Here is a 14630-nt window from a genome sequence, read left to right as displayed (position 1 = left end):
AACCTCGCACCCCTCTGCCTGATGAACCACAGCCACATTCCGTCTTGTAGAACCACCCCGCCCAACGAACGCTGACATCTCTGTAGTTGGAAGATACCTTGCCTTATACTTTGATCAGCCGACCAAGCGAGTCATTGGCCTGAAGATTTTCCTGGGCCTTGAGAATAAGGATCATCTTGTTGTAGTCTTTAATCGGCTGCGTGTTTATGTCCACATCATGCATGATCCTCCACCACCGGTACTCCCACCCAAGCCGGGTAGCCACGACACAAGTCGTATAGGCACGCCGGTTATGCTCAACTCGCCCCGGCACGGCAACGGTAACGGCACCGGGCCTGATGTGGAGAGTGCAGGTGGGAGCCGTTTGAACCAAGTCTTTCAGCCGGCCGGGCTCGAAATAGCCCGACCTGAGTCTGTGCCTGATCCGGGCGAACATTGGCTTCCCAAGGTGTTGCAAGACAAGGCGTACGTTCCTGGACATGGCAGCGGCATCACCTGCTGTTCGTTGTCTTTCTCCCGGCTGATGATGGTATTAGAAAACATGACCTCGCTGATATAGCGACCAATGTGGACCTGCTTAATGCCCTTGCACATGCACCAAGTACGATTCACCCATCTCTCTCGTCGTCTCATCAGGCCCTTCAAGCGGCCTTGACCGAAAACCTTGAGCTCGCGTCACGGCTTGTGGAACTCGAGGCTCGTCTAGCCCACCAGCGCTCCACGACTCAAGCGCAGCTTCTTTCAACACATGCGCTCGAGCGCCAGTGGCGGCAGAAGCAATCCGATATGGACCACGCGTTAGCACCCTTCTCACCGGCTGCCATGTACCAACGCCTGGGGCAAGGTGTCCATGAGCAGGCCTCGGTATGCCATGTCTTGGAGGAGAGCTTCATCGACGGAGAGGGAGATGGCGCGTATGCGTCGGAGAGAGAGACATTGGACTGGATCAAGAGGTACAGAGACGCCAAGGTACTTTATTATCTTCGTCAGGAGAGGAAGGAGCGGTGGGACGAAGGTCGCGTTGGTGGCTGGAGATGAAATGAGTGCGATTCCAGTACCTGGTTCAGTGGAATGCTAAGTGAAGGTGGGAAAGGAATGAGGCAGTGGAAATCGCAGGAGGTGGTGATCCTCGCGGGTTGGAGCTAACCATACGGCTGTATCGAGAAACGGGAACCAGCACACGAGCACTACATCAATGGCATGCCGGCGGTTCTCTCTGCTGTTTTCTACTCTTGCTTCTCGATGGCGGTATTGGCGATGACAACGCAATGCAAAGGACCACGTCTAGCTAGCAGATATCTGAAAGAAACATTATATGGAATACAAGAAGGAAAGAAAGTACGCAGGAGCAGTAGCCTACAAACTGAATGGTACTCGCAGAAATGGCTAGAAAATCGCTATGACGTGGAGCATACAATTCCTGTCTGTGTCGTTCTGTAGCCCGTCTACGAATGTATGCTACACGCTTTCAGCTACTACTGTCGTTCCCCAGTTTCGCACACACACACACACACACACACACACACACACACACACACGACATACCTCCAGGGGACATCACAAACCCCCTGACTGGGATCGTACTCAAAGTCGTTGAGAGTGGAAATGATGTTGGCCCAGAAGCGATCACTATCTTCAGGCGAAGCTGAAGGGACTCTTTTTCATCTCAGGACTGCGAGGGCTCATCGGGAGTGCAAAAAGTTCCTCCTCCTGGTCCTGTTCTTGCTGTCTCGGATGAAGATCAACCCCTGCGAGCATGGCGTCTAACGATGCCGAAGCTCCTAGGGACAGGTTACCAGTAGTCGTCTCCCGAGCAGGGTGCGAGAAGGAGTGAGCGGCTATGTCATTGGGGACGGGCGAGAAAGACACAGGCTGAAGATGCGTGTTCTTGTCTGCGAGTCTCTAGTTAGTTATGCTTGGTTGATATGTTACGCAGGTTATATTTTGTGAGTCATCTCACCAGCCGAACCAGCAATTAAATCTGTTGCAGAAGTCGCGAGCTTCAGCCCCTTCAGCTTCTCTCCCAGTCGGCTACCGGTCAGGGGTTGAGGAGAGATGGGACTCAGTAGAGTTTCTGAGGCAGACATCGTCCGGCCTTCGACGATGTTATTGGGTTTTGGAACAATACCGAAGTGATCGACAACCCATTGCTGCTCCCGGAGCACCATTTCTAAGCCGACGCTTTCGGTATTTGTCATCTTCTCGGCATCGATCTCTTCTTGAAGTTCACGAAGTCTCTCCTTGGCCCAGATGGTGTGAAGAACCCCGCGTGTTCCAGTATCTAATTCACTGGCAACCAGGCTTGGCGGGAAGATGGCAGGAAGGGGTTTGATGGTGAGGGATGTACCGTCAGGATGAACAATGGAAACGGTGGGAGGAACATTGGCACCTGGTGGAAGTAGGAAGTACGCCCGTTTATGCGTTCCTTTGACATCGTTACTTGCTAGAAGATGGTTTGTCTTGCCATCCCACGAAACCTCCCATGCCTTGGCTGGCGGTGGTGAGAGTTCGGATGCCGGCGAGGAGGAAGAAGGAGATATCGAGGGATCCCATTCTACCATCAAGACTTTGGTGCCCTCATTACCCTTGCCTGCCTCGAACTCGAACCGGGCAAGGGCAAAGGGCGCAGTGTTGGCGGCAGCGTCGGGATTGGTGCTTGTTGTCGGTCCGGGAATATGCACTCCCATCGACGCCACTCGAGGTGGCGATGAAGCCCGAGAACTACCCGGCGTTGCCATCTCTTCGTCTCCTTCCGGTCCTGACCCTATTGTGGTCCGGTGTGAGGTGGGTTTTGCGGACACGACGCGGTGCGGGGCCGGGCGTTTTGCGGCCTGCTCAAGTACCGAGGCGTGTTAAAGACTCAAACTACCCATGCATAGCGTACTTTCCCCGTCAGCACCGGACAGGAAAAGCAGAACGTATTCCCGGCCAGTGGAAACAACCCGACCGAGTCTACCGTGACAATTATTTGCAGCGATTGAGCCGTGGTATGGGTTCTAGGTGATTCACCGACAGTGAAGTCTTGTCTCCGGCAAAGACAAATGATTTGAGACGGAAGAGAAGAATGAGGTGTTTCGCACTGGTGTAGATAAATCGGCACCAACCAATGATTAAGATGAGTTTAAAGGAGGAAGTACCCGGACTTGGTGACGAATGGGATGCGGAAACGGAGATAGAGATGGATGGAATTCGATCAGGTTCGGGCCGTTGTGGCTGAGGAGATTGACGCCACGCGCGCCCAAGAGGATTTTCTTATTACTTGCGAGGATACATATGAAGCATCACTTATTTTCCGAGTATACAATCGAGCGGCCTTCAACTACAGTGTAGGTGTCATGGCGGGAAACGAATTGTGAATCAGCGTTGGAGCAGGGCCGTATACGTGCCTAGGGCATTCGGGCGTATCGCGGCATCCCAAGGTCCCTTTCATTGTCAAGGCAATAGTGAATAAGAGAGATACGGGGGAGACAGAAAACTACGAAGGGGCCTCTGTCTCCCACATCAGCTACCAAAGTGAACAGCATGTATTGTCACTCGAATGGTACGGTTGGCCTTCAGGGCCGTGTGGCTGAGTCGCGTGTGGCTGTCAAAGGGTGACACAAACCCGCCACGGAGTAGTAGTTTGTCCTGACTCCTGACCCTGGGCTCTGGAGCAGCTCAGAGAGCGGAGGAAACGCGGAGTAATATGGAGGGAATGGGTCTGGAGGTACAAACATTGTGTAAATTTTTCGGTAAAGCTGGAGAAGTTTGAGAGGGGAGTTGCAACCTGTGACCTCGGGCGGGGAGAATCCCACATATCCACGGGGCATTCTCGGCCGATGTCGATGCCATTGCCCGCTAGTGTACGGATACTGGGGGGGCTGGCCTGGCCAAGAAATATGGCTTCATGGTCGACCAACATGACGGGATTCAAGTCTTCATCTCACAAACGCAAATGATGATGGCGCGCCACCACCAGACGCACTCAAGTTACGGGTTCTCTTCTCGCGAGCATGCGGGTTATGTCGCTCAATTTCTGCGAGGCTTACATAAAGAGGTGCGGATAGGAAGTTCTTACCCTTGAGATTGGCTCGGGAACACGGAGAGAAGTCTCACAAACGTAAGTAGATGTACGGATACAGTCCCGTATCTGTAGGGTAATATACGGATGATGCAGTACCAAAAGTGGAGCGAGGTGCCTTCCTCATCCAGTATTCCGTAGCGCTCGTGACCTGATGAATGACCAACCGGAAGAACGTTGTTAAGTGCTAGAACGTCCATCTCTTTTTGCTTCAGGACGGAGTATGCCAGGGAGCCGGTAAAACGTTACTCACTAAGGTAGCCACACACACACACTCTCTCTCTCTCTCTCACGCAAGGGAAGTAGAGCGGAGCGGATCATGGATAACGGTACTCAAAGGTAAAGCAATCCACCAACGGCGGCCAGGCGGCCGGAAAACGACGTGAAAGGCTGGGGCCTTTGGGGGGAGATATCAGCTGTGACGAATGCGGAGGGGAGGCAAGGCCGAAGACTAAGAGCCTAAGAAAACAGAAAGGCCGCGGTAGGTCCGAGGGCCGCTCCACCACGCCATCTGGATTTTTTGACGGTACTTACCTTTACAAGCACCTACCTCCGTAACTACCATTTTGCACCACCAATGGCATCGAGGCGCGTACCTCAGTGACTTGCAGTGCTCATGATTGGGCCCAGTCTGACAAGAGGTCGAACTGGTACCGTGGCACCGTAGCATTTACGGTTTACTTTACTCCCCCGGTATTTGTACAATGTCTCCATCCCCCGCTGCATCGAAGGCAGCTTGTCCATCCGAGACAGCGCCTAGCCACTTGTGTCGGTTCCATCGCTTCAACTTCGGTCACTTCGGGCCAATCTACCGTGTTCCATTTGACCCCATGGGCCACGCTCAAGTTGGCACTGGTAGATGTCGGCTTCGGACGAAGTACACTAAGCTCACGAGGGTCGAGGGGTGCCAAGGTCCATCTCTATTTGCCATCCAAGGTTTAGTGTGCACTATGAACATGCCGATGAGGTGCCAGGAACTACGTAGTATGGAATTGTAGATGCAGTGTGGAACACTGTTGAGTTTTGATCTTCTTTCTCTTACATGCGTACATGCTTTTAGGATACTCAGCCCTCGAGGGAATGGGAGAATGGGCAAAAACTCAAGTGATGCAAAAGGTGCGCTCACGACGTACAGTTGCAAGATTCCTTGGGTAGGTTTGTACCTTCGACACCTTTCTTACCTGGACGAATCCACCATGCTCTGTACCCCGATGTGATTCACTGCTTGCTTTGTGGCGCCCTGTGAAGCCAAGCCAACCGTGTGCAAATGGCGAAGGCGAGAAAATCAATGAGCCTATACAGTAGATCGGCAGTGTCGGCGATGCCCGCAGCCCGCTGGCCTTCTCATTCCTGCCGGCTGTAAATTTTAACACTGCGAGAATGAAATAAAACGTGAGTCATGATCAATGGAATAGGTAGATGTCAGTACCAACATGCTCAACATGAACATCGTCTGGTTCACACTACTTTCTAGCACGCTATGCGATTGATAGATCCGCCGATAGAGAAATGTTTCCAGACTGCCACTGTCTGGTCTACCTACGGAGTAGTGCCGATAGACGTGTCTCCGTTGAAGCGTCAGGCATGGGACTGTCTCGGGCCTATTTGGTAATCGGTCCTGGATCATCGAAGTCGGTCTAAGTAGCTCTAGGGCGGCTGAGACCATGATCCATCAGCAGTAACTTTGGACAGGTGAAGCATCTATCCGCGATAGCATCGAATCGGGCTTTGCAACACAAATGAGCCAATGGAAACAGAGCGAGAGCATCTAGCCGTAGGAGCTCCGTCTCGATCTATGCCGGGCTTCTCTCCTAGATCGTTTGCACGAACGTGGTCGGTACTTCATCGGTGCATACTGTCTAGGGATACTTCTTTGCGCCCGCTGCGCCCGCTGAACCAAAGGTAGCCATGGGCCATCGCCCACTTGACGCGGGACGATGGCCGAGAAGTGCCTACGCAGTGTGTCCACAGCCAAACTACCAAGCTGCTTCATCGCGTGTAGTTGAAGGCAAAAAAAGCATGGCATACGGCCAATAAATTGGAGCGGCATCGGGCGGGCTCACCCTCAATCCCCCGGGCCCCGGGATCGACATCTAACTCTCGAGTCTTACAATGGCACTGGATAGGAAATGGAGACGGGGAAGCGCCATAGAGTCCGTAAAACAGCCGAGGAATGAAAGTCGACTGTTGAACTGCGAAATAAGAAGATACCAACGAATGGACAATCAGGTATCTGATCTGAATTTGTACGTACCTAGGTAAGGTAAGGTATCTCGCCGATGGAAACACCTGATTAGTCGCAATTGCAGTTGTCGCTCGAGTCAAATGGTTAGAGTACCTCAATCCTCCATACCTGGCCTCCATACGGATACCTGATGGCGAAATGGACGAAGAGACATTTTACGGATAGAGTCAAGATCAAGACCCAATTGTTGATTAATAAAGGAACAAGAAGCGGGAAGAAAGAAAGAAAAAAAGAAAGAGGGAACCTCAAGGCCACACTCACAGTAGGTATGCTCACTAAGGTACCAACTGACCACCATCCGCTCCGTAGAGCAATGGAACTCAACCACTCGTTAAGAAGTATCCAATGCGACTTTCACTTGCCTTACGGCTTGCCAGGCTCAGGACTGTGGGGATGAGAAGCTTCGTCCTCGCACTTTTACGGTGCTTTCTTCGGCCGCTTTCTTTCGCTTCCGCCGTCCACGCCCATCGTACTGTGGTGGTGAAGAAATAGATACACGGTAACATACCCACAATTGATAGGTACCTTAGTTAGGTTGAGTGAAGCCCCCCCCCCCCTAAAAGACCCTTCTCTGGCCATTCCCTCTCCGAGGACGCAGCCAGTCAGCGCCGTTGCATCACAGTGCCAAACGCCGCTTCGGGATCATCGACCCCCCCTAGGCCAGCAGGTGCCCTTCCTCACTTGGACCTCCACTAATTCGCCGCACATACCGCCGGGCCACCCAGAATTAGCGAACAGCCGATCCCTCTCTCGCTTTCTTGCATCTGCCTCTCTCCTGTTCCTGGCCTCCAGGTCCACCCACTTGCTCTCATTGCCTCTTCTCTATTCGTACCGCATCGTAATACCTACCTAACCTCATCATCACCTCACCCACGTTTGCGCCCATAGACTGAGGTGACTGCCAGTGTCTACCAAGTTATCCAGGCTTGGATACCATACCACCAAACGGATAGCTACGTGCATACCCACGTCGTCGCCCATAGAGAGGTTCTACGCTTTTACCCACTCTCATCCACCCACCAAGGATCCTTGGAACCTGAGCCTGACTGCACCACCACCGCCTTTCTCCCACTACCAGTACCGAACGTGCTGCCTGCCAGCGAGAGTGAGTTACCTGACTTCGGCGGGCCTCTCCAACACCCTCGCGCTCTGCCTGTGCCCCCTCCCTCTTCCTCCTCCATTTCTTCCTCGCATCCTCATATTCCAACCAACGTCGACCATCACGTTCGAAACGTCACCACCACGTTCTGCCTCTCTACAACACTATCGGTCGCCTGTCATCTCCTTATCCGACTCAGCTTTGTCACATACGCTCATTCGCCATCTTTCCTCGTCTCTTGCTCTGGTTTGACCCTCTTCGGTCCATCTCATCGGCCGTCGAATATCGATACCCTACATAGCCATTGTCGTTGATCGTCACCTTTCGCCCATCGACTCTCGAAGCCTGCCCTTTCGACGACTGTATCCCAATCGACGCCGGGCGCCAGCCTGTTCGTTCAAATCACCCCCCACGATTCTTCTCGCCTGCGAACCATCACCGATATCTTCAATGTTCAGCCATGTTTGAGCCGCGAATGCACGGCATCTTCGACTTTCCGATCCCCGCCCGTCGTTAACCCTCCCGTTTTCAACATAGCGTACCTCGACCATATGCTGGACTTCCTAGACCTCGTTTTCTCTTACTTCAGGCTGAGCCATTGTCCAGCGCGATAGCATCAACATGGATCCGCCGCATATCACCGAGTTCGCTTCCGAGCGGTACTTCAGCAAACTCAATCAGCTCAATGAGTCCCCTGCGACCCGCGATACCCAGCAGCTTCACCAATTACGCCATCCTCAGACGCCATCCTCTCAACAGTATCCCTCTCCGCCGATATCATCTCAGTCTACCTCTACCTTTATTCTGCCGTTACGAACCTACAAGTCAAATGAAGGCAATACCGAGACTCCCCGACCCTCAGACCAGAAGCGTACCGAGAAGAGCCGACTCTTCAGCCTGCGATCCAAGGTCTCTATCCTCCAAAACAAGTCAACATCGCAGGTAGACCATCGCGAACAGTATACAGCGTTCGCGAAGCCAAAGACGTTAGCCACCCTCCCCTAGAGCCAACGTACGATTGTGTATACCAATTCTAACAAATCACCAGTCAATCTCTCGGTCAATTGTTCCTAGCTCTACCTACTGAGCTTCAGATTCAAGTCATTTCATCGCTGCCATTGACGGACGTCCTAAATCTTCGCAGAGTCTCGAGATCCTGGCACACTATCGTGACATTAAATGAGGCGCCCATCGTTCGCCATCATCTAGAACATCACATCCCAACATACGCCTTGCGTCTTTATCCATCTAACGACCCCACCGCCGCCAATTTCCATCACCTATGCGGCTTGTGGCATCGTTTGCACGTCGCCGCCAAATTGTCATACCTTATGTGCGAATGGATCACTAAAGAGATCTTCCTGCGAACGACGGAATCGCAGCGTCTCGAGTTCGCCCCTCAGCATGAACGTATGCGTCGTCGCTTGATACCGCTTCTTTTCACCTTATTCCATTTTTTCGAAACCTATCGAAAGCTGCACTTACAGCACATACTCGACCACAACGGTCATGGCTTACTGCACGAGCCATATACACTGAATCCGATCGAGGCTCGAATAATAAGCATGTACGACGACCAGACGCTTTTGCGAGTCCATCAAGTCTTCCCTCTGGTCATCTCGTCATTCTGCCGACGGCTACGCCCGCCATCTTATGCTGGCCGCGTTGAACGATCATTGCGAGGCTACTTGAAGGAAAGACCTCCAGATGAGGTTCACGTTGCCATTCTATGTGTTGGAGGCTTGCGACAAGTGGAGAGGCTTTGGGAGATCAAGGGCTATAACAGCAGGCGGGGAGCCGTTGATGTTTGGTACAATGGTGTCTCAAAGGACTCGATCGACTCTACCCCGAAACAGCGACGGGGTATCATGGGCATGGGCCGAAAGAAGTCCTCGATTTCGGTCAAAGATTCAACCAAGTCGACACAACACGACGGAATATCAACGCGCCGTGCCTCTCGGGCTTCTCTAGATGATCCAGTCGATCCCGATACGAACTTGGTATTCAACACAAGTCTAGCAGCCGGCATGCCCATGGGACCGCTGGAGCGTGAGCATGTCCGACACGTACTGGCTGACCTCCCTAGCTTACAAGAAATCTGGCTCAAAACTGCGGAAGCTTTGATATTGGAGCGGGGCATCGTTGAGCGTACCCAGGATATCAAACGCAATGCACAAGTAATGTTGGAATTAATTCGCGATGATGGCATTGACGAGGAGGATGAGTGGTGGTACGGACGAAGTACACCAGAATCCATTCGTCCTCCGCTCGAAGCGATAGACGAAGATGCTATGGACGGCGCATGAGAACCAGCGTGGCGTTGAGCATTTAAGGGCGTTAAGGTAGGCCTGGAATTTGGCCCAGTGCAACTCAAGCGGAGACTTGTCTTTGGATATCTTGCTTCTTTTTTTTCACATTCTCTTTGTCAGGGCCAGCATGGAGAGGGGTGCAATACCTGGGATCTGGATAAAGATACCAACATCAAACAGTTTTCCATTTAGCTTTGTAGTCTTGTTATAGCCAGGACCGGTTGGGCATCTGTTTGCCCAGTTAGGTCAAACAATTCACGCGTTCAGCAACGTGCTCTTTCCACGCATAGGCCTGTCACTGATGGCCGACTATCACATACTGGATCTTGACCGAGGTACGCCGACATGGCTGGGTATCCTTAGTAGAGGATGCTCGGAATCACAGCTGAGACGGCCACCCGCCTACTTGGCCTAACTCTTCCATGGCGCAACTGCGTAGTCAGGGGGTCAGGAATATGTTTTGAGCCCTTGACACCAGTCGGAGCAAGGTGCCAGTCGCACAGTGTACCTACAGGCGGTGCAGTAAGTGGGCGCTTGTTACATCTACGTCTTTATTTACTGACGTCTCGAAGTATGATACATGCGTTCTCTCATTGCAGATTCTGTCATGCCGCCATCAAAAGACGACTGGCCCAAGTGCGACGAGCCATACGTTGAGTTCATGTTCGGCGATGCACGCTGCATCTCTGCACCATCGACATTGTATTGTGTGGAATTCATCGCCAAGCTTGCTTGATTAGCCGTTGTCAGACTTGCCAGAAATGTCGAATCGGAATAGTCCTGGAAAGACGACATGCCCGTATTCTGTACTGAGTGTTCCTGCCGTGCATGGAATGCAGATGATTGCTGTTGTATCGGCCGTGAGGTCGAAGTCCGGTAGCTATCTCCTCGCGTGCTCGATGATCCGGTCATGTGGGTGCCATACGTAGGGTGCTGAAGGCCCACCAGCCCCTGATAGTCTCCGTCACTTGTCGACTCTGTATAGCTGTCCCCATTCTGCCCTAGTGATGACGGAATCCGGCCGGGTCCCGAGCTGCTTAGGCGGTGCTGACTGTCATTAGATCGGTTCTGTGTAGTTGGCTGATGTTGCTCTTGCTGATGAAAGAGATGTTGTTGCTGTTGCCCCTGAGCCGATCCACCTTGATTGTACATGGCTTGCCTTGATGGCATATTCAAGGAGTAGGATTCCGCTACCTCAGTCCTGTCAACTCCTTGGCCAGCGGATGAAGCTATGAGGCTTTGGCTGTATTGAAGTCGTAGATCAGACTGAGGTTGCTGCGCGTTGAGGGCTTGCTGGAGCGATGGTCGATTTGCCGAGCCGCCCATCTGGTTCCTCGGCTTCTGAAGATTATTATTATTGGCATCTGTGAGGCTGCTGTTGTGAAGGTCTGTCTGCGTTGGCTCTAACAATTGTGGCACGCGCTGCCCGCCTTGTCCAGTCTGACTGTTCTGGCTAGCTTGCGTCATTCCACTGTTTGAGGCAGCATCTTGGCGCTGATGATTCGGTAATTTCTGCCTCTTGGTCACTGGCTGATGGCCATGAGTGTGATCCTGCACTTGTAGTCCTTGAGACCGGGCCATCTGCGGTGACGAAGGGCTCTCACTGGTGATTGCAGTAAGTCTAACATTATTTGGATCTGAAGTCGAGGCATCTGTTAGCGACTCGTTGCCGGCATTACTGTCTCTGTCTTCTTGAGAAGCCTTCCGTTTGCGCTTTGCGACTCTGGAGGTTTTGCTGACTTGTTGCTTCATGGCAGCGGATTCGCTGACAGTCTCCGGTCCGAACTGAGAAGCAACATTTACCGGAATGGCCGGTCGCTGTTCGTATTGTTGTTCTCGGGTAGAGGATGTGGAACCACCAGCAGGCGCCGGCAGAGCTAAATCACCCGCAGCGGCAGGTTGTGGCCCGCTTCGTTGGTCGTTTGCATCCGATTTAGGTGGTGTTTGTTGAGATTGAGAGCCGTGGACATTTGCTGATCCTTTCGGTCGATTCTTGGATCCCTTAGGACGGCCAGGGCCTCCTTTCCGCTTCTTGACTAGCGGCGATCCGAGCTCGTCAAGACCCCCAGTCGTGCTTGAGGATTCGGGAGGGTTAACTGCTGTTGGCTGAATCATCACTGGGGTCCCGGATACACCATTCGTATCCTCATGAGCATCGTTGGCCGAGGGCACCGTATCTTTCGGTCGATTTTTCGAGCCTTTAGGTCTCCCTCTCCGCTTGGGGGCAGGCGTAGTTGTCGAGGTCTGGGCGGAGCCAGATTCCGGCATTCCACCGGAAGCACCTGGACCGGAGACTACCTGACTGAAAGCTGGAGTTTCAACCACCCGCTCGGCGTCCACTTGCAAACGCTCTCTGTCAGTATCTGCAATGGTGTCATCAATGTCAACCCAACTAGCATCCACCGCGTCATCACCTGCACTGTTGTCCGTTGTTGCTTCTGCTGCATGAGCTCTTGAAACGAGTCGTTGCCCACTATGGCCAGCTTGTTTTCCCTTCGCATTCCTACTTCCTTTGGGACGACCACGTGGTCGTCTCAGCTTCGTTTGGTGTGCGCTCGGCATTACCCCTTGGTCTAGAGCTGGAAAGATCTCTGCCAGCCAGCCAACAAAGAGGGATCCAGAACCATTCGCCTCAGCGCTGATGGGAAAAGATGCGCCGGGTGATGTGCGCTCATTGGTAATCCCTCCAAAGAATTTCAGACCCTTGCAAAGCTGATCAACAACCAGATCAGGGTCTAGGCTTCGCAACAGAGTCAAGAGTCGAGCTTGTTCGGCTATTGTCTCCACGGTCGTAAGTGTCGAGGCCCTCCTCCGCACCTGCGCCGTGTCTCCAACAGTCTCCCGAATATATGGCGTGTTCAGCTGGGGTCGGTTGAGCTGGGGGGCATTTCGTTGCGGTGTGGTGAGCGGCGTTTTAGGGGGCCACGGTTTATTGAGTAGCGGTGTTGGCTGTGGAGCATTGAGCTGCGGTGTACTAGGTTGCGGTTTATTCAGTTGCGGTTTATCGAGTCCCGATGCGTTTTGCTGCGGTTTGTTGAGTTGTGGTGCGTTCAGCTGCGGTGCGTTCGGCTGCGGTGCGCTGGGATGCGGTGCGTTGAGCTGCGGTGGACTGTTCGAGGCATGGACTTCTGGTCGATAGATAAATTTGCTCCGTCTGATGGGAATGTAACGGTCTGTCTGGGCCAGTCTGGCCGCAAGCTGCGTTCCCTCACTCGTGCGTTTGGCTGCTGCATCACGCTCCCGACTTTCGTTGGTAGTAGTGAGGTCTATGTGCATAACTCCGAAGTTCCCTTTCGTCGCGTCGGTTTTGCCCTTCAGCTTACTAGGCACAGGGTTACGTACACGTCCATCTCTATAAAGGCCCGGAATATCATCCTGTACTGGGGGGCCAGTGTGTTGCAAGACACCGAGTCCATTCGCCGCGCCTACAGCTCGAAAGTCAGCAACGCCTTTTCAGTGTTCCTGCCTGGCCATTCAACGAGCAGTAGCATTAAAGACATAAGAATAGCCTACAAACCTCCTTCACTCGTAACGCTCAGTACAGGGGTTTGTACTGCAGAACCGTTGCGAGCGCTACTATCGGTACCAGTGCCAACAGCGGTGCCAGTGCCAGTGCCGGTAGCGGTAGCGATAGAGGCATCAGCAAGCGGTGTAGGTCGTCGCGCAGGGTTTGAAGGTTGAGGAGATACTTTGCAGAAGACGATTAGTCGGGGCGCAAAAAACAAAGTGCATTGTGCTTTTTACTTACTTGCGGTTGTAGCCATGGCTGTGGATGACAGTCGCGTCACAAATTCAGCATCGTCCCTCCAAGAAAGATTGGAGCACAGCGGTGCCTTTCGAGGTTTCTGCCCCGGCGAGGACTGTTGCTAGGTCCTTGATCCGGATGGCAAAAAATACGTATGCTAAAACCCGCGAATGCAAGAGGGCATCACGAAACCCCGGATGGATCACCAAGGCGACTCGACAGCATGTGATGACTTGCCGAGTCAGCTTCTCTTTTTGATAATGCAACGACGCCAGCTGGTCGTCATCGTTGTTAGATTCGGCCAAGGTAACGACTTAGATTGTAGCAAAGCGAAAACCCTTGATCGTTTGGAACTATACAATGAAATAGCGACAGCGAAATCTGGCGATGCGCATTCGCGATGGGCGAAATACTGAAAGGAAAGATAGGGAAGAAACCAAGAACCGCGGAGCGATGTCTGGACAAATCTTACGCTTTGCAAATGCGCAGTGGCTGTCGAAGTTGGGGAGGTATGGCGTGAGCAGCGTTGGACAGCATTGGGATGTCGAGTGGAGAGATCAAGCTTGATCTTAGCAGCTTTCCATGTATAGCAGGAAGGTCTTACGGAGTGGGCTGGCACCTTATTAGATGGCAGCAGACCCGCTGGCTACCTCTCAGGCTATCGCCGAGTGAATGACGAACCACCACACAGCTTTGAGGTAACCGGCTACTGCGCCCCGCTAGGTCGCCCGCTTTCCAGGTACCTAACCGCTGATGCCATATCCACGTACCTCTTCCACCTTTGTACACCAAATCTGTACTTGAACACTGGCAAAGTTGTGAGTACCTCGTTCGCGATTCACCGTTGCGCAGGTAGGGGGCTACATGGAGCAGGCCCGTAGGCTGGCCTCAGCTTAGCACCTAAGGTAACCTCTATCTCCTCTACTCCGTACTACTGGGCACTGCTGCATTTCAATCCGCTCCGGCCCTCGATTGACACCATCTCAGCTACCTACTCATGTGCGATTTCTTGACTGGAGTTCGCAAAGTCATTGCTTACTAGCGGGTGTTGCTCAAAACCCCAGCCTCCAGGTCAGTGACAACCTCTCATCTTCTCTCAATTGCATCGACCGACGCCTAACTAACTCCGCCTACCTTCCGATAGCTCTCTCGACTTCACTTACCGTAACCTT

At 52.8% G+C, this 14630-nt stretch overlaps 5 protein-coding genes across 5 annotated transcripts; 3 read left to right on the top strand and 2 right to left on the bottom strand.

Annotated features, from left to right (window-relative positions):
• Window positions 1–217: 217 nt before the first annotated feature.
• Window positions 218–1038, top strand: CCOS01_07751 (uncharacterized protein; the record flags this gene model as incomplete). Its single annotated transcript, XM_060455914.1, has 2 exons — window positions 218–500; window positions 560–1038. 2 exons carry the CDS (start codon window positions 218–220, stop codon window positions 1036–1038), a joined length of 762 nt encoding a protein of 253 aa, XP_060313806.1.
• Window positions 1039–1200: 162 nt separating this feature from the next.
• Window positions 1201–1440, top strand: CCOS01_07750 (uncharacterized protein; the record flags this gene model as incomplete). The annotated part of the gene is made up of 1 exon (XM_060455913.1): window positions 1201–1440. The coding sequence occupies one exon, from the start codon at window positions 1201–1203 to the stop codon at window positions 1438–1440; it is 240 nt and encodes a 79-aa protein (XP_060313805.1).
• A 195-nt stretch (window positions 1441–1635) lies between these two features.
• On the bottom strand, window positions 1636–2738 carry CCOS01_07749 (uncharacterized protein; the record flags this gene model as incomplete). The annotated part of the gene is made up of 2 exons (XM_060455912.1): window positions 1636–1892; window positions 1961–2738. 2 exons carry the CDS (start codon window positions 2736–2738, stop codon window positions 1636–1638), a joined length of 1035 nt encoding a protein of 344 aa, XP_060313804.1.
• Window positions 2739–8025: 5287 nt separating this feature from the next.
• Window positions 8026–9710, top strand: CCOS01_07748 (F-box domain-containing protein; the record flags this gene model as incomplete). The annotated part of the gene is made up of 2 exons (XM_060455911.1): window positions 8026–8390; window positions 8453–9710. 2 exons carry the CDS (start codon window positions 8026–8028, stop codon window positions 9708–9710), a joined length of 1623 nt encoding a protein of 540 aa, XP_060313803.1.
• Window positions 9711–10268: 558 nt separating this feature from the next.
• CCOS01_07747 (uncharacterized protein) lies at window positions 10269–13477 on the bottom strand (the record flags this gene model as incomplete). Its single annotated transcript, XM_060455910.1, has 3 exons — window positions 10269–13138; window positions 13231–13401; window positions 13462–13477. The coding sequence occupies 3 exons, from the start codon at window positions 13475–13477 to the stop codon at window positions 10269–10271; spliced, it is 3057 nt and encodes a 1018-aa protein (XP_060313802.1).
• Window positions 13478–14630: the final 1153 nt, after the last annotated feature.

The sequence above is a fragment of the Colletotrichum costaricense genome (genome assembly GCF_030867565.1).
Source record: "Colletotrichum costaricense strain IMI 309622 chromosome Unknown Scaffold_7.1, whole genome shotgun sequence".
Taxonomy (NCBI): domain Eukaryota; kingdom Fungi; phylum Ascomycota; class Sordariomycetes; order Glomerellales; family Glomerellaceae; genus Colletotrichum; species Colletotrichum costaricense.
Note: the sequence above shows the minus strand (reverse complement) of the source record. Positions and strands in the feature narration are given on the sequence as shown.